At 45.5% G+C, this 19,618-nt stretch overlaps 1 protein-coding gene across 2 annotated transcripts in view; it reads left to right on the top strand.

Moving 5' to 3' along the window:
- RCOR1 (REST corepressor 1) overlaps positions 1-19,618 on the top strand; it is a 253,493-nt gene that overhangs the window by 195,582 nt on the left and 38,293 nt on the right. The window contains exon 7 of one of the 2 annotated variants that reach the window (XM_030214774.1): positions 19,417-19,498. In XM_030214774.1, the coding sequence (XP_030070634.1) occupies positions 19,417-19,498 (82 nt within the window). Of the gene's footprint in view, positions 1-19,395; positions 19,499-19,618 lie in introns of both variants that reach the window. The other variant, XM_030214773.1, reaches the window with a different exon arrangement.

Raw genomic sequence — 19,618 nt, 5'->3', positions numbered from 1 at the left:
GTATTGGTGAATGGTATCAGGGAGACAGAGTTTCAGATTTACAGAGGTACCAGGCAGGGCTGCCCCCTGTCTCCCCTGCTGTTTCTATTGTCTCTGGAGCCCCTGATACGAACGGTCCTCACAGCCCCGGACCTACAAGGGGTTACATTGGTGGGTCATACAATAAAAATTCTGGCCTACGCAGATGACTTATTGGTGGTACTGAGGGAGCCCTCCAGAACCCTAGCACGATTACTAAAGATCATTGAACAGTATGGGAGTCTCTCTGGCTTCCAATTAAACCTACACAAATCCACAGCACTTCCAGTGCTCCCGGAGATACAAGCAACCTGGCCTGGAATTTTTCCTCTACAATGGGCGCGGATCTCGTTGACCTATCTGGGAGTCCACATCCCCATGGATTTGTCCAAACTTTATGAACTCAATGTACAGCGGCTTTTGCGGGATACAAAAAAACAGTTGTTGGCCTGGAGGGCGCTGCCACTTTCTCTAATGGGACGAATTGCCCTGGTCAATATGGTCATAGTTCCTAGATGGCTGTACACATTTCAGACCCTCCCGCTCTTTTTAAAGAGGACTGATGAGCAACAACTGATAAAAACTGTGCAGGTCTTTGTATGGAGGGGGGAAAAAGCCACGCCTCCCATACTCAGTGCTATGTATCCCGACAGAATATGGCGGCATGGGACTCCTGAACATCAAATTTATGACAGTGGCCAGTGGCATGCGCCATATAAATGACTGGTTCAGAGGAACTCAAGATTTCACAAACACAGCACTTGAACTACAACAGCACCCTGAAATACATTTTAGTACCTACTTACATGTAAGGGGGCCCCAGATACCTTACATTTTGAGGGTTTCTGGAATAATGAAGACAGCAAGAATGGTGTGGAAATGGATTTGTAAACTTCACAACTTTTCAGCGAGGACCACTCCATACCTACCCATATGTGGAAATCCGGCCTTTGAGGCTGGCTTACTATATCCAGCTTTTCAGAGATGGGGACGCAGTGGGATGCGATATTTACTACATGTTGTTACCCCGGAGGGAAAACTTAAATCCTTTCCGGAGCTGCAGAAAGAATATTTACGTCCCTCGGACGAATTCCATTACCTCCAGCTGAGGCATTATGTGCAATCTTTACCGTGGGAAGACTTAGCAGAGGACGTTCAAGAGGAACTAACTTCAGCCTTTTCTCTCACAGCGCAACAAAAGATTCCACTCAAATTCCATCATAGACATATTAAAGATACAGCAGAAGAATTGGATTACAATAAACTACTGGCCATGTGGAAAAATGACATACAATTAGATTTGACGGCATCTCAACTTAAAGAGCACCTGTTAAGGATACGGAAACAAACCAGCATGACTATGCATTGGGAACTGCAATTTAAAATAGCGCTCCGCCTCTACATATCCCCGAGAAGAGCTTTCCACATGGGGCTCTCCTCGTGGGGAGAGTGCCCCAAATGTGGAGAAGTCGGAGCCACACTGGGACATATGCTCTGGAGTTGCAGGGGTGTAGCGCGATTCTGGACACTTCTGATTCAATATGTCTCTGGCCTGTGGTCAGCACAATGGAAATATGACTCTGGGTTATTGCTGGGACACCCAAAATTCATCTATCCAATCCCAGCAGGATTTACAATTTTTGTTCAGAAAGCAATTATAGTTGCCAAACAAGTGATCATGGCTGGCTGGCTGTCTCGACAGTGTCCCACGCGGACTCAGTGGAGGACGCGCATGATAGCACTATTGAGGTTGGAGAGAATGGGGATAGCGGACTTTAATTCCAAAGCTGGATCACAGTTTCAAGTTGTATGGAACACATTTCTTCACACACTAACTCCGATAGCTAGGAGTAGACTATTGAATCACTAATGGTACTCTGTAGACTAGCAATAAGGGGATGGGGGGAGGGGGGAAGGGGAGTAGGGGGGAGAGGGGGGAGGGAAAGGGGTTAGTTGGGGGGGAAGTATATACAAAACAAGTTCTGATTATTGCGTTTTTGTAACAATGTGTTTTACTTTGCCTTGCAATAAAAAAGATTTAACATAAAGAACAGTGGCTCCCGTTTGCTAGAGATACTGAGTGCCCACGGGGGGTCATAAGAGCAAAGACGCTCAGTGGGCCTCTGGAGCTTGGTTACTCTGCTGCCGGACTGGAGGTGTATCCATAAGGTAGAGTGTTGTTAAATTGGGAGGCCTCCGCCAGGATAAGTTTTTTTTTTTTTTTTTCCCAAATATTTTTATTGCTTTTTCAATTTCAACAAAAACAACATTAGCCAAGTCTCAGACATAAGCTTTCAAATACAGTATCAAAACAGTTATAGATAAAGCAACCCTTCCCCAGGATAAGTTTTAATGTTCAAAGTTGAATAGGATTATGGGAGAGGGTGGGGGAAATGGGAGAAAATATGTTATGATGGTGCGGACTCTGCTGAAATTGATAACTGTTCATTGGAGTATGTTTATGATGCTTTATGTATTGGATGCGTTTGACATTTACCATCAATAAAAATGATTGAACTAAAATAGCCCTAGAGGCTTTTCCAAGAATGTCCAGAAGGGTCTTCAGGTGCACTGTGAGGCATAAGAGCATAAGAAAGCCATGCTGGGTCAGACCAAGGTCCATTGAGTCCAGCATCCTGTCTCTAACAGTGGCTAGTCCAGTTCACAAGTGCCCAGAAGAAAGTAGATCTGTTTCTTGTAGCGTATTTCCATTTTGTAACTCAAATCCCTGGAAACCAGATATATACTATTAAAATTTGTGCAGTGAATATGCTCAAAACCCCAATGTGACTCAAGTGAAATTCACAGATATAGTCACCATTTCTTATCATTACCCTTCCTCATTCATTTAAGGCTACAGTTTTAAAGAAGAAAGATTAAAAAATGATGGAAATATTATATGTCAGAGGAACAGATCTGCGTTGATAAATCCGGTGTCTAAAACTCTATTCAAATCTTCCCATTTTACCCCTGTAGCCTTAAATGAATGAGGAAGTGCACTGATAAGAAATGGTGACTATATCTGTGAATTTCACATTAGATTTTGAGCACATTCACTGCACAAATTTTAATAGTATATATTATGGTTTCCATGGATTTGAGTTACAAAATTTAAGTAATTGTTACCCTGGGTGTACATTTGGGTTGGATGATTTGTAGAATCCAGTGGCGTAGCCAAGGGTGGGCCTGGATGGGCCTAGGCCCACCCACTTTGGGCTCAGGCCCACCCAGTAGCAGCACACCTATGATGTGTCTGGCAGGGATCCCCAAGCCCCACCAGCCGAAAACTCCCAACAACTGTCCCTCCTGCATACCAGCCTTCCCTCTGATGTATTCCCGCCTATGCGGAAACAGGAAGTTGCATCAGAGGGAAGACTGTGGGGCCAACATGAGCAGTGTGTATTAGTTGCTGCTCACTGCTGGTGAAAATCTGCTATTTAAAAGGTATGCAGGGTAGGGGGGATGTTTGAGAGACTATGGCATGCAGGCAAGAGAGTGAGAGACCAAATCACTTGTGGGACAGGGTGGAGTTCTTCTGCCCACCCATCTTGAGCCCAGGCCCACCCAAATGTGGGTGTCTGGCTACGCCCCTGGTAGAATCCCATATTAAAGTTTTTGTGATAGCTTATTTCCGGGGATATGTAGTGTCTTTCCCAAGTCTACTTTTTATGGACTTTCCCTCCAAGAATTTATCCAACCTTTTTTATTTTTAATCCCACTGGGTTAGTCACCTTGATTCCAGTTCTTCTGTGGAAAGAGCTGGATGGGTCCTGTGGTGCTTTTCATCAAGCTTTAACTTTCAAACACAGAGCTCCCTCCTAACAAGGTGTGTTTTTTTTTCCTCACAACAGTAGTTTCAGCAATCCTGCCTCCCTTTTTGTTGGAGATTTGAGGGGGTTTTCATCATTTCCAAAACTTTCTATATTTCACCAAAGCTGAGGAGAGGGCCCCTGGTTTTAAATGGTCTCCAAACTACAACAGAAAAATGTCTATTATGGACAATCACATAAGTACCGCCATACTGGGAAAATACCAAGGGGTCCATCAAGCCCAGCATCCTGTCTCTGACAGTGGCCAATCCAGGCTTCAAGAATCTGACAACCCCCCCCCCCCCCCCCCCCCAAAAAAAAAAAAAATTTAATAATGTTCAATGGACTTTTCCTTCAGGAATCTGTCCAAACCCCCCTTAAACTCCATAAGGCCAGCCGCTGCCACCACATTCTCCGACAACGAGTTCCAGAGTCCAACTACACACTTGAGTAAAGAAAAACTTTCTCCTATTCGTTTTAAATCTACCATATTCTAGCTTCATCTTGTGTCCCCTGGTTCTATTATTGTTTGAAAGTGTAAACAAACGCTTCACATCTGTCCGCTGTACTCCGCTCATTATTTTGTAGACTTCTATCATATCACCCCTCAGCCGCCTTTTCTCCAAGCTGAAGAGCCCTAACCTTCTCAGCCTTTCCTCATAGGGAAGTCATTCCATCCCTTTTATCATTTTCGTCGCCCTTCTCTGTACCTTCTCCAATTCCTTTAAATCTTTTTTGAGATGCGGTAACCAGACATGGACACAATATTCGAGGTGCGGTCGCACCATGGAGTGATACAACGGCATTATAACATCCTCGTGTTTGTTTTCCATCCCTTTCCTAATTATACTCAACATTCTGTGCGCTTTCTTGGCCGCCGCAGCACACTGAGCAGAAGTTTTCAAAGTCTTGTCAACGATGACTCCCAGATCCCTTTCTAGGTCAGTGACTCCTAACGCAGAACCTTGCATGACATAGCTGTAATTCAGGTTCCTCTTACCCACATGTATCACTTCGCATGTTTTCATTGTTTAGGTGCAAAATATGACCTTAACATTATATAAATGGATGCCAAGGGTGGCCCATCTCAAAACTGGAAATTTACCATTGCTCTGCTGGAGATTGAGGGCCAATGAATGAAGTTTTTCTTGTGGGCCCTAGCCATATTTTGAAACAAGATCTGGCATATGTACATTCCAAAAACTGGCATATTCTATTCAAATAGAAAATAAAATTCCATTTCCTACCTTTGTTGTGTGATCATTTTACTTTTCTAATCATATTAGTCCTAGTTTCTGATTTCTTCTTTGTCTTCTCTTAAGTCTCTTGCCAGGTTCTCCTTGTCCATTTGACATTTCTTCTCTCCCCAAGTCCATCAATCATCTTCCCTCTGTGTGCCTGTCCCTATCCTTGTTCTCTTGCTATGTTGAGTATATTTCTTCACTGTGTCCTTATTCTTACCCCCCCCCCCCCCTCCGAGTCCAGCATCTCTCTGTCTCCTATCTCTGCAATTACTGACATCTCTCACTCTCTCCCCCATCCCCAGTAGACCATAAACCTTTCCTGTGTCGCTGGTACAGGTGTGCATGGGGATGGGGACAACAGGAAACCTGTGGGGAAACTGCAGGGACGGGAACAAAAAAGTCACCACTACCGCGGGGACAGATCAAACGTGAATGGGGATGGGAGGGGATGGATTGGAAGTGAATGAGGACGGGAGATTATGTCCCCGTACACATCTCGACTCAGAAACTTGACACCAACACCTCAAATAAAAAATTTTAAAAAATTGAGAGGAGCACACCTTGATGAAAACTGGTGCATGTGTTCACAGGTTTTGACAATGAAAGAGACCATTGATGAACAAACTAGTGAGAATATTTGTCAGGTTTTTCAAGCATTTTGATAGAGTATAATCTCCAACGGGCTAATCTCATCTGTGTGATTGATCATTCAGCTAATATGAAAGCAGCATTTCAAGATGAGGTCTGGATAGGTTGCGCAGGTCATAATCTCAGTCTCCTGCTCTTTCATGGACTCAGCCATCAAAAACTGGAGTTGATCCAAATGACCTCCCCAGTGAGGTAAGTGAGCTTATAACATTGTGCAAAGAGGTGGTTACATTCGCTGAGCAAGCAAAAGTGAACTGTTCACTGAAGAAAACGCTCAAGCAGTGCGTGTCAACTCGGTGGAACAGCATTCTACTGACATTGAAATCTGTAGCAGAGAATACGGAGAGACTGCATTCAATTGTCACTGAACCCGTTGCAAACAAGCAGTTCCTGACCAAATTGTTTGCAGTTGATGACTTCTTGCTGGCAGAAGTTGTTATGGCGTTGGAACCGTTTGACGGGGCTACAAAAGAACTGTCGACAGATACTAAACCTTCACTACATCTGGTGGTCCCAACAAAATATCAGTTGAAAAGGCATCTGACAATTGCAAAGCTCAGACAGCCGTGTGAAAGCAACCCTAAAGAATCATCTTGCAGATCATCTGGATTGCTATTTTACAGCTACATAGACACTTGGCAGCAACATTGCTGAATTCAAGGCTTGAAGGGTCGTTTAGATCTGATGGCAGTCAAAGGGTGGACCAGTATAAACAAACTGCGAACACTGACAACAGATCAAGCTGTAGTCAAGGTGCAGCCAGTTGCCAAACCACCAACAAAATGTCCAAAATGAGAAGCGTTAGAGGCGGATCCTTTTGGAGACTTATTCAAGAGACAGAAAACAGCTTCGGTGATCGGTGACGTGGATATATATTTATATTTATTTTTGTTACATTTGTACCCCGTGCTTTCCAACTCATGGCAGGCTCAATGCGGCTTACATGGGGCAATGGAGGGTTAAGTGACTTTCCCAGAGTCACAAGGAGCTGCCTGTGCCTAAAGTGGGAATCGAACTCAGTTCCTCAGTTCCCCAGGACCAAAGTCCACCACCCTAACCACTAGGCCACTCCTCCACTGTTGCTACTATTTGAGATTCTACATGGAATGTTGCTATTCCACTAGAAGTCAGCCCTTGCAGAACACCAATGTGGCCGCGCAGGCTTCTGCTTCTGTGAGTCTGACGTCCTACACGTACGTGCAGGACGTCAGACTCACAGAAACAGAAGCCTGCGCAGCCTTCTATATGGAATGTTGCTAGTGGAATAGCAACATTCCATGTAGAATCTCCAATAGTATCTATTGCCCAGAGTCACAAGGAGCTGCCTGTGCCTGAAGTGGGAATCAAACTCAGTTCCCCAGGACCAAAGTCCACCACCCTAACCACTAGGCCACTCCTCCTCCTATACATATCGAGCTCGAACAAGGAATTCTGCTCTTCTCTTACTACCTACTGGCAACAGAGTTCCCGTGTGTGCCTGAAACCGACATGGTTATTTTCTGTTTCTTATATTTTTAACACTTACCTTTTACTTATAAATGTATATTTGCTTTTAGACTCCTGATGCAGGCCTAGCGGCCGAAACACAACTTTGTGTCGAGTCTTTTTATCAGTAAAGGTTTTCATTCAAGGACGAGTGTCTCCAGTCTCTGGTACCCATGGTCAATCCCCCCCCCCCCCCCCCCCCCCCCACACACACACACACCTTTTTATTATCTTCTGTATTCTGCCGTGGGATGCTTGGGGTCTCCGCTTCTGCAGATTCTCCTGGAACTCCTGCCACCAGCATGTCACCAGAATGTTCTTTTTCAGTTGCAGGACAATCAAGGAATGTAGAACGGAACCGAGCTCTGGCTCTATAGATGGTTTAGTATTTTTACATAATTTGAAATGATTTGTCGCAGTCCATGTTAATAAATGTTTTTCTTGCATAATTAACAGTTATGCTGCTGTTTTGTGTTAAATTTCAACAAGTTATAGAATGCATTTTATATTTTGCTTGAAGTTTTAAATATAGGGTTGGGTACAAGGATGGGAAAGAAGACTTAGGCCCCAGGACATCTACCAAATCATCATAATCCTGTTTTGAGACCTTGACGTAGAAATCGTCAAAACTCTCTACACAGGGATATGGTGATTACCCCTATTTACCATATTTTAAAACGCCCTCAGATGAAAATTTGGGAGATCCCACTTGCTGCTTCCCCTAATGAGTAAGTGTTTCAGATGTAGAGTACAGTTGGTTCCCAGCATTCAGTTGAGTTGCTCAAAGAAAGCTAAACCTGGATCTGTTTGCCAAGTAGTTGTTCCAAATCACATTGCTGTCTGCCCTGCATGTCTGTGTACCAGCCTTTAATGGTAAAATAGATGCACCCCATTCCACACAAGTTTCATCATGTCTGTGTCGGATTACTGCCCTTTAAGGTACTTATGCGGTTCGGACCGGGACCGAGTCCTGGAGGAGTGGCCTAGTGGTTAGGGTGGTGGACTTTGGTCCTGGGGAACTGAGGAACAGAGTTCAATTCCGGGCACAGGCAGCTCCTTGTGACTCTGGGCAAGTCACTTAACCCTCCATTGCCTGCCGCATTGAGCCTGCCATGAGTGGGAAAGCGTGGGGTACAAATATAAATAAAATAAAATAAATAAAAAATAAAATACGGGCATTCAGACACAGGCTGGAAAGCACCCAGGAGTAAGGAACTGCATTCGTATAGGAAAACACTTAAATCTGGATTTTGTCAGCAGCTAGATCTGGAGTGGAACTAGAATCTGAACTTGTGCTTAGGTAGACAAGAGGCCCAGATCTGCAAGTAGTGAGAGCAGCAGCAGAACTGGAGCACATAGGAAACTGCAGGTCTGGAACTGGAATCTGATAACAGGTAAGCTTGGAGCAGAGACAGTAGTTAACAAGAACTCTGGGGCTGATACAGAAAGCACACATCGAAATTAGCTCAAAAATACACCGCAGCAATAAGCATGCAAATTACTGCTGCTTTAATAGGCAGCTCATCGCTAAAATGCCCCCTTCCTGTCAGTGCATGAACGGTGGTGATTGGCTCAGGTACTGGCAGGAAAGGTGACCAAAAAAACCCCACAAGCCTCTGGGTCTGCATCTCAGCCTGAGCCCCCTGTCCCAACATTGCTTTTGCATCAGCCCCTTTAATCCCTGGTAGTATGGGCAGAGACTACCAAATAAGAGAAACAGTCTCTTATTTGGCAGAATGACCCTGTTCGTTGCATCCCAGGATACACCACACAGGGTTAGGCATCGCTTTTTTCCAAGATGGTGGTGTGGAGGTAGGAGCAAGTGGGCATTGTTCCTGCCTCTTCAAGGTATGCTGGAGCAGGGTCTGGGGTAGAGGTGCGGGTGCCGCTACACACCAGGCGATTTTTTAAAAAATATTGGGGCAGGAGATCAGGTCAGGGAAAGGAAGGGGGACGCTAGACTACCAAGACTGTGGGTTTGGCGGTCAGGGGGATGGGGGGTGCCACTAGACCCCAGAATTGTTTTTTTTTTGGGGGGGGGGGGGAGGTTGGAGGGTGGTTGTTCAAGCTGAAATGGTTGAAGGCACAATATGGAAGACCTCCCTGACGCATGTATGACATATCTTGTCAAAACAGTCTCCTAATAACTGTCTGCTGACCTCTGATAAGATATTCAAAGTTACATATTTGAAATATCATATGGCATGAACTGAATTGATACACGAATGTATATAATCAACCTGATTTTATTTAGAAAATATTTTATTTATGTTACATTTGTACCCCGCGCTTTCCCACTCATGGCAGGCTCAATGCGGCTTACATGGGGCAATGGAGGGTTAAGTGACTTGCCCAGATTCACAAGGAGCTGCCTGTGCCTGAAGTGGGAATTGAACTCAGTTCCTCAGTTCCCCAGGACCAAAGTCCACCACTCTAACCACTAGGCCACTCCTCCACTAGCAACATTCCATGTAGAAGCCTGCCCTTGCAGCCGTGCAGGCTTCTGTTTCTGTGAGTACGTGCAGGACGTCAGACTCACAGAAACAGAAGCCTGCGCAGTCTTCTACATGGAATGTTGCTAGTGGAATAGCAACATTCCATGTAGAATCTCCAATAGTATCTATTTTATTTTTGTTACATTTGTACCCCACGCATTCCCACTCATGGCAGGCTCAATGCGGCTTACATGGGGCAATGGAGGGTTAAGTGACTTGCCCAGAGTCACAAGGAGCTGCCTGTGCCTGAAGTGGGAATCCAACCCAGTTCCCCAGGACCAAAGTCCACCACTCTAACCACTAGGCCACTCCTCCACTGTTGCTACTATTTGAGATTCTACATGAAATGTCGCTATTCCACTAGAAGTCAGTCCTTGCAGATCACCAATGTGGCTGCACAGGCTTCTGCTTCTGTGAGTCTGACGTCCTGCACGTACGTGCAGGACGTCAGACTCACAGAAACAGAAGCCTGCGCAGCCTTCTACATGGAATGTTGCTAGTGGAATAGCACCATTCCATGTAGAATCTCCAATAGTAGCAACATTCCATGTAGAATCTCCAATAGTATCTATTTTATTTTTGTTACATTTGTACCCGGCGCTTTCCCACTCATGGCAGGCTCAATGCGGCTTACATGGGGCAATGGAGGGTTAAGTGACTTGCCCAGAGTCACAAGGAGCTGCCTGTGCCTGAAGTGGGAATCAAACTCAGTTCCCCAGGACCAAAGTCCACCACCCTAACCACTAGGCCACTCCTCCACTCCTATAATATAAGGACCTATAATAATATGGGCTGATGAAAATATATTGCTGTGGAAAACTCTTCAGCCATTGTGATCATCTGATGGTCCTTTAAAGTATATTGGTAGATTAGGTGTTGATATTAATATCTTTAAGTACAGATATTGACATTATATAGCCAGACAACATGGGCTTATGAACGACTCCTTCTGCTGTCCACAGTTACTGTTAAGCAATGTTACTTTCTCTGACAATAACTTCATTAAAAAGACATCTGTATTCTGTTGTTGCCAGAGTAACATGAGTTACAGGAACCTACTAGAGCAGCACAAAGTGACCTGCTAGAAACACTTAAAAATATTTATTTTTGGAGCAAAATGAGTCACTATGACATTTGCTTTTACCAGTTTTATGTCAATGCTGCAGCTTCTACTGATAAGAAATGCTGATATGTATGCATAGTTCTCCGAGGACAAGCAGGCTGCTTGTTCTCACTGATGGGTGACGTCCAGCGGCAGCCCAGGACCAGAAAATCTTCCCTAGCAACAAAAGTTTGCTAGTCTCGCGCTTCCGTGCGCACCGCGCATGCGCGGCCGTCTTCCCGCCCGATCGCGAGCGTGCTCGTCAGTCCAGTACAAAGGTAAGGGAAGACACAACTCCGAAGGGGAGGTGGGCGGGATTGTGAGAACAAGCAGCCTGCTTGTCCTCGGAGAAAGCGAAAGCTACATACCTGTAGAAGGTATTCTCCGAGGACAGCAGGCTGATTGTTCTCACAGTCCCGCCCACCTCCCCTTCGGAGTTGTGTCTTCCCTTACCTTAGCTTTGTACTGGACTGACGAGCACGCTCGCGATCGGGCGGGAAGACGGCCGCGCATGCGCGGTGCGCACGGAAGCGCGAGACTAGCAAACTTTTGTTGCTAGGGAAGATTTTCCGGTCCTGGGCTGCCGCTGGACGTCACCCATCAGTGAGAACAATCAGCCTGCTGTCCTCGGAGAATACCTTCTACAGGTATGTAGCTTTCGCTTTATGGAAGCAGAATAGTTTTAATATATTCATGAGCAATCATACTGGTTTTCTAATGGGCCTACACTCTAAAGACCCGTAAAGATTTTTCTTGTAAATGAATTTGTAATATAAATTATTGTACTTCCTTAAGAATAGCATCCCTTCCCTTCCCTTCCCTCTATAAACCTCTCAAGTAACCCTCTTTACCGACCTTGGAAAAAGAAGGAATGTGCTATTGATTCTCTTGGATTTATCTGCAGCGTTTGACACAATTGAACCGTATTGTTAGGACACTTTTTGCAGAAATGTAAAAGTCCTACAGCTTGGTTTTTAATCTTGTATCATGGATAAAACTTTTGTGGTGCATTGGAGAGGGGAGCGGGCCTTATGCTGTAGCTGGCCCTGTAAGAGACCTCAGGGTTCAGTTTTGTCACCATTGGTGTTCAGTACATTCCTAGCCTGCTTGGGGGAATTTACCCCATTCCAAGATGAAGTGTCATTTATGTGGATAATACTCAAGGGGTTCCATGGGGTGGCGATAAGAGGTTTGAATTAGGACTGCATTTTGATTAAAATTTGAATCACAATCATGCGATTAAAGGTAGGCTATTAATATTTTTCGGCACTGCAGCTCCTTGTGACTCTGAGCAAGCCACTTTAACTCTCCATTGCCCAGAGTCACAGGGAGCTGCGGTGGGGGAAAAGCAAATAAATAACATACCATTTAATCGCACAATTAATTGCGATTACAAATTTTAATCAAAATTCAGCCCTAAAAAAAACTGAAGAATAAAAAGTAATCCTATATAATAATTCTCACCTCCAACGTTCTAATGTGCCTGGGACCGTGCCTCCCTCGGAGGTGGTCTGCTAGGCAGGCACGCACTGATGTCAGTGACGTCAGTGACAGCTGATTCCAAAGCAAGGGAAGGAGCTGTCAGTGCGCCGCTCCCTGCCACTTCGGAGCAAGTAGCAGGGAGCGGGGCAACACAGACCCCCCCTCGCCGCATCACCAACCCCCCCACCCCACCCGACGACCGTGAACACCCCATGTCCCCTCACGCACCTCCCACCGAGTTCCACACTCCGCCCTCCCTCCGATTTCAACAGCCCCCCGCGTTGTGGCCCCCTGTACCCCCCCTTCCGCGACCTTGTCGACCCCCCCCCTTCCCGCCGAAACCCGTCCCCCGCCGCTGTCCAGTACCTGTGCTGACGGGGGACCCCAACCCCCGTCAGCCGAAGTCCTGTGCTGGCCTTCGCGGCGTTGCTTCTTCAGATCTTCTGTTGAAGTTCCTCTGCATGCGTCTGACGTCAGACGCACGCAGAGGAACTTCAACAGAAGATCATTGAGGAAGCAATGCCGCGAAGGCCAGAACAGGACTTCGACTGACGGGGTTGGGGTCCCCCGTCAGCACAGGTACTCCACGGTGGCAGGGGACGGGTTTCGCCGAGAAGGGGGGGTCGACAGGGTCGCGGAAGGGGGGTATGGTATCCGTAACGAGGAGGAGGGGGGGGTGAAAATGGAGGGAGGGCAGAGTCTGGAACAGCAAGAGAGGGTGGGGGATGGCCTTGCTAGCGCCCGTTTCCTTCCCTTAAGAAACGGGCATTTTTTACTAGTGGAAAGATAAATACAAAATACAAAGTGACAAATTACGAAGAATAAAAAGTAATGGAAAGATAAGAAATACAAAATACAAAGTGACAAATTACAAACTAAAGAATCTAAAACAGCCTTACAATTTTCACAGACTACTTCAGAAAAGCAAGCCTAGTTTGAATGAGTGTTTGAATACTGTACGCAAGTGGCTAGAAGTACATCACTTAAAACTGAACCCTATGTAGACTGAGGCAGTATGGTTTAGTCACGGGCAAAAAATTTTAAATTGGAGGCGTGGAGGGGCATAATTGAACGGGGCGCCCAAGTTTTCCTGGGGCTGTCCTCGCAGGACGGCTCCGTAAAGGGGCGGGGAAACCTGTATTATGGAAACAAGATGGGCGTCCATCTTTCGTTTCGATAATACTGTCGGGGACGCCCAAATCTCAACATTTAGGTCGACCTTAGAGATGGTCAACAAAAATTTTGAGATGGTCGTCCCCGATTTTTCGGCGATAATGGAAACCGAGGACGCCCATCTCAAAAACGACCAAATCCAACTCATTTGGTCCTGGGAGGAGCCAGCATTCATAGTGTACAGGTCCCCCTGACATGCCAGGACACCAACTGGGCACCCTAGGGGGCACTGCAGTGGACTAACTGATGCACTAACTGAACGGAAAAAGCCCTTCCCTTACCGATCCCTTAGCGATTCAGAAAGGAACGGGCATGCATGAAGGAAATCGCAAGCAAATGAGCTGCTCGCTGTTAGTTCATTTGCACATGATTTCCTTCCTTGGCTGCTCTACACATGCCAAAGATGGCTTCATACACGTAGACAAGCTGCGTGTATAATAGCCATCTACAACCTTAAATAAATTGCTGTCTACAACCTTAAAAAAACACAAGTCCAGGTGAAAACGTGCAAGTGCTTGTCAGGGACGTCTTTTTTTTTTTTTTTTTTTTTTTTTGAGTATGTGTGAAGGACGTCCGAGTGTTAGGCGCCTTCGATATGCTTCTGTCCCTGCGACGGGCAGTTGAGGACGTCCAAAATGTGGATGTTTCTTTGAGAAGGACGTCCATGCCTTTCTATGCCTCTGACACCCCCTTTATTTATTTATTTGGATTTTGGATCACAAGTAGCAGCAGTGGGATTTGAACCAGCCACCTCTGGATTCCCAGACCAGTGCTCTAACCACTAGGCCAGTCTGCTACTCCTCTACTCCACTTCCTTGAAATTTGGCCGTCCCTGTTGGGGGGGGGGGGGGCAGTTCAGGACGTCCACGCCTTCGCTGTGCCTCCGCTGACCCCCCCTCCCCCCAGGGACCTGCATACTGCTGCGATGGACCTGAGTATGATATTTGAAGCTGGCAAAAAAAGTTTTTATAGTTGTTTTTTTTTCAGGGTGGGAGGGGGTTAGTCACCACTGGGGGAGTCAGGGGAAGTCATCCCCGATTCCCTCCGGTGGTCATCTGGTCAGTTTGGGCACCTTTTTGAGGCTTGGTCGTAAGAAAAAATGGACCAAGTAAAGTCGGCCAAGTGCTCATTAGAGACGCCCTTCTTTTTTCCATTATTGCTCGAGGACTCCCATCTGTTAGGCACGCCCCAGTCCCGCCTTCGCTATGCCTCTAACACGCCCCCCCCCCCCCGGAGCTTTGGTAATCCCCGTGACAGGAAGCAGTTGGGGACGCCCAAAATCGGCTTTCGATTATGCCGATTTGGGCGACCCTGAGAGAAGGACGCCCATCTCCCGATTTGTGTCGAAAGATGGGAGCCCTTCTCTTTCGAAAATAAGCCTGTTAGTAATATTTATTTTGTTATGTATTTACTGTGATTTATTAACTGCCTTTATGAAAAGTTTCAGCCAAGGCAGTGTACAGCAGATACAGCTGACCCCCCCCCTCCCCCACCGCTGCAGCCAACACCCCCACTGCCCTGGTCCTACCTGAAGGGCCCTAGTGGTCTTCGCAGGGGAGGGAGCATGTTTTTTCCTACCCACTGCGCTGCCGCTATTCTCCTGCCTACCGGCACCGCCATGTTTTAAAAATGGCGGCCGAGTCTTCCTGCGGCAGTCTCGCGGGTCTCAACAGTCTCGCAAGAGTTCCACAGGGAGTCTCGGCCACCATTTTTAAAGGGGGAATAATGGCAGCACAACGGGCAGGAAAGAACACATTCTCCCCCGCAAAGGTCACTAGATCACCAGTGGCGCGCCTTTAAAGGTAGGACCGGGGAGGGCTGTAGTATGTGGCAGGCATCCAGGCAGAGCCTCTGGGCCCTTGAGCACTGTCCGGTCACCCGAATGGTCAGTCCGCCCCTGTTAATAGGAGCACACAAATATGATCATGTTCCTCCTATTATGGCTCTGCATTAAGCCAGTAAGTTTATAACAAGGCATTTAGATGAATACGGCAGGAAAGGGCCTCGTAGCTACCTATTTTGTGAAGACACACAAGCGTCCATATGTCAGAGTACTAGCAGAAATCATGCCTAAATTGGAGGTGCAGACATTATTAGCCTTGCTGACGAGTAGGCATAAATGTAAGGGGTAAGGGTACTGTACAGCTGGGTGTATTTATAGAATATGCATGAAAAATCATGATTTTATCCATGCTGTGCCTAAACGCCACCCCTGAGGATGGAGGAGTAGCCTAGTGGTTAGCGCAGTGGACTTTGATCCTGGGGAACTGAGTTCGATTCCCACTGCAACTCCTTGTGACTGTAGGCAAGTCACTTAACCCTCCATTGCCCCTGGTACAAAATAAGTACCTGAATATATGTAAACCGCTTTGAATGTAGTTGCAAAAACCTCAGTAAGGCAGTATATCAAGTCCCATTTCCCTTTCCCTATATGAGATTCTAGATGGAATGTTGCTACTATTGAGATTCGGTTGCTACTATTTGAGATTCTACATGGAATGTTGCTATTCCACTAACAACATTCCATGTAGAAGCCTGCCCTTGCAGATCAGCAATGCGGCTGCGCAAGCTTCTGTTTCTGTGAGTCTGAATGTAGTTGCAAAAACCTCAGAAAGGCGGTATATCAAGTCCCATTTTCCTTTCCCTGTTTGAGATTCTAGATGGAATGTTGCTACTATTGAGATTCTGTTGCTACTATTTGAGATTCTACATGGAATGTTGCTATTCCACTAGCAACATTCCATATAGAAGCCTGCCCTTGCAGATCAGCAATGCGGCTGCGCAAGCTTCTGTTTCTGTGAGTCTGAATGTAGTTGCAAAAACCTCAGAAAGGCGGTATATCAAGTCCCATTTTCCTTTCCCTGTTTGAGATTCTAGATGGAATGTTGCTACTATTGGAGATTCTAGATGGAATGTTGCTACTATTGAGATTCTGTTGCTACTATTTGAGATTCTACATGGAATGTTGCTATTCCACTAGCAACATTCCATGTAGAAGCCTGCCCTTGCAGATCAGCAATGCGGCTGCGCAGGCTTCTGTTTCTGTGAGTCTGAATGTAGTTGCAAAAACCAAGTCCCATTTCCCTTTCCCTGTTGTATAACTATGCCCCAGCGTGCACCGCTTGTACTTTTAGGCATGTCTTAAATTTTATAAGAGCCTATTTACATGCATAAATCACTGTTTTGTAAGCAAAAATCCCTTAAATGGAGGATTGATTGAAAAGTTTTAAATGGTTATATTTAGATGTTTTCATTTCAGTCAACCACCTTATTTGGCATGTGTTATTGAATGTTATATAGATCATTGCAACTCCAGAATTACTTGCTATTGAAGGTTACCTGCATTGTCTAAGATAAGACATACTTTTATTAGGAATTTGACATTTACCCTTGGAACTATGTATGGAGCAGGAATATTTACGTTCTTCTAAGAAGATACTAAGCTTAGTTTTCTGTCCAACCGTTTGGATGATGTGATTTTGATAACAGTTTTAAACAGGGGTTTGTGATTGCCATGTTACTGTCCAGTTTGATGTGTGGAAATAAGGGTCAGAAGCATGTAGGATTATTGGTAATTCCTTTTTATTAGACTAACATATCTTTGGCAAGCTTTTGAGAGTTATCCTCTCCATTACGTTAGTGAAGAACAGTGTGGATTTAAATAATACAAGCTTATCTAGGTTTTACATTGTCTACGTGTATTAGTACAGGTCAGTGAAAAGGGTAGAGGGGTATTTATTTATTTATTACATTTGCACCCCGCGCTTTCCCACATACAGCAGGCCAGTGGCGTAGGAAGGGTGGGGCGGTCCGCCCCGGGTGCACGCCGCTGGGGGGGTGTCGTCTCTGTTGGTTCCTTGCTCCCTCTGCCCCGGAACAGGTTACTTCCTGTTCTGAGGCAGAGAGAGCAAGGAACCAATGGAGCCGACGCAGCTCCCAGCGACGTGGACTCGGAGGGCGGATCGGCCCTCCCGCCCGCCCCTCGCTTCTAAACTAAGAATGCGCTCCGGGGGAGCGTGTGCGCCGAGGGGGGGCGCCGTGCTGCACCCAGGGGGGGTGCGCAACGGCGACCCGCCCCAGGTGTCAGCCGCCCTCGCTACGGCACTGTAGCAGGCTCAATGTGGCTTACATAATAACAGTAAAAAGAATTACAAAGTCTTTAAGAAGATTATACAATTTGTAGTAAACGTAATAACAATGGAGTTAACGAATAAGTAAATTGAACATAGTAGGAACTGAGTGTAGAAGGAATTGAACGTTAGGAGGTAGGCGTTGAGAGGATGGAGAAGAAAAAGGGGGTAGCAATAAGGAGAATGGGAAACATGGTCAATGTATAACAATCATCGGTACAAATCACGTGGGTAGGCTTTAGTTAAGTTGAATCATTGGGGTAGGCTTTCTTGAAGAGATGGGTCTTCAGTGGGTTAGACAAGTGATACGACAGTGATTCTTTACTGTTCAAAAGCTTTCCTTCCCATTATCAGATATAGGACCTTTGGTCTGTAAAAAGGGTTTGTCTTGTAGGTCACCGCAGTCTGTCCCTCACCCTCCTTTAATTGAAAAGTGCTAACATATGCAGATTGCCCTTCATGTCTTCATAACTGTTTTAGCTACCTAGGTACTTTATTGTATTTATAACTTTGATTTCAGTGTAATCTGCCTAGATATGAAAAATGTTAGGTGAAAAAAATAAATATATAAATAAAATAAATAAATGAGGATTTAGGACTGCTTTTTTACTGAATACAATTGTCTGGCCAAACTCTTGTTGGACAGACTGGATGGGCCATACAGGTCTTTATCTGCCGTTATCTATTGTGTAACTAATTTAGATTTATTAAAAACATGTTACCATGTGCTAGCACGTGTTAACATACATCATTTACATTTTATGAAATGGAACTTCTTTGTTAATAAAAGGGTCCTTTTACTAAGCTGCGGTAAAAAGCGGTCTGCAGAAGTGTGAGCGCGTCTTTTGGGCATGCACGCTCTTGGCCATTTTTTACCGTGTCTAGGAAAAGGGGCTGGAAAATGGGCATGCGCTAAAATTGAAACCAGCGTGCTTCCATTTTCAGCCAGAGACCTTACCGCCACCCGTTGACCTAGCGGTAAGTTCTCACACATTACCCGCGTGGTAAGCGTGCAGCATGCGCCAACTGCTGTTTACTGCCGGGTAAGCGGCCTGCGATAGAAAATTATTTTCTACTGCGGGATTCGGCGTTCCAAATTTGGAATTGCCACCTGGCTCAGACGCTAGCTGGATGGTAGTGACGATTTGAAGCACGGTGTACATACGTAAGTCCTTACGCAGCTTAGTAAAAGGGCCTCACAGTGCATTAATGATGTTAACGCATGCTAATGTGGTAGCACACTTAAGTAAATCTTGCCCATTAGCGCTGAATATTATGCTAACTGGTTAAACCCTTAAGCATCTTTCCCAGCGTGCTTCTGACCTGGTCCCCTTTATGACTAGCTAAATCTGTGTGCATTGCAATTTTTTATGCACACATTTAGCTGGGTTGGGGAAGGCAGTTTAACGAAATCAGACACACTTAACCAACTATCAAAGCTAGCAGGTTAAATCTTGAAAACTGACCCCATTGGTTTTGGAATTATATATTTATTGTAAAGGTGATGCTCACCTGTATTTCGACCTATGAACTTTATTTTGGATTGTGCGGAACAGAAATTTGTTAAAATAAAACCATCCTGTTTCATGACTTGTCAAGCATGCTATGAATCTTCATTTAAGGTCTTGCCACCAGTGTTGTCCTCGAGGTTTGCTTGGACAGATCTGAGTACGGTTGGGGCAGAAATACATGAATAATGGGAAGCCAATGTGATTTTTGACATGGTGGGTTTTAGATGTCAACTGATCATAAAAGTAGTCAAATGAAATGTATGCGGAAGCCAAAATAATGGTACAGTAATTGTGGTAGTGTTTTGCTTTTCTGTTGCAGTGAGGATGAAGCGGAAGAAGCTAATGGCACCGTGAATCCTGTTGAAGCTGAAGCTGATGAGAACAAGGAGCCCAGGAAAGAGGTATATTTCATCTCATCACTTTCACAGTCTGTCCACTGTGCAATGATTATTACATAGGTTCACAAAAAAGGCTGCAGTCTTTTTTCCCCTCTTTTCATTTAGTACCCAGAATGTTGGTTG

Source organism: Microcaecilia unicolor, chromosome 9 (assembly GCF_901765095.1).
Source record: "Microcaecilia unicolor chromosome 9, aMicUni1.1, whole genome shotgun sequence".
Classification (NCBI taxonomy): domain Eukaryota; kingdom Metazoa; phylum Chordata; class Amphibia; order Gymnophiona; family Siphonopidae; genus Microcaecilia; species Microcaecilia unicolor.
The sequence above is the reverse complement of the archived record's forward strand: the minus strand, read 5'-3'. Positions and strand labels throughout refer to the sequence as shown.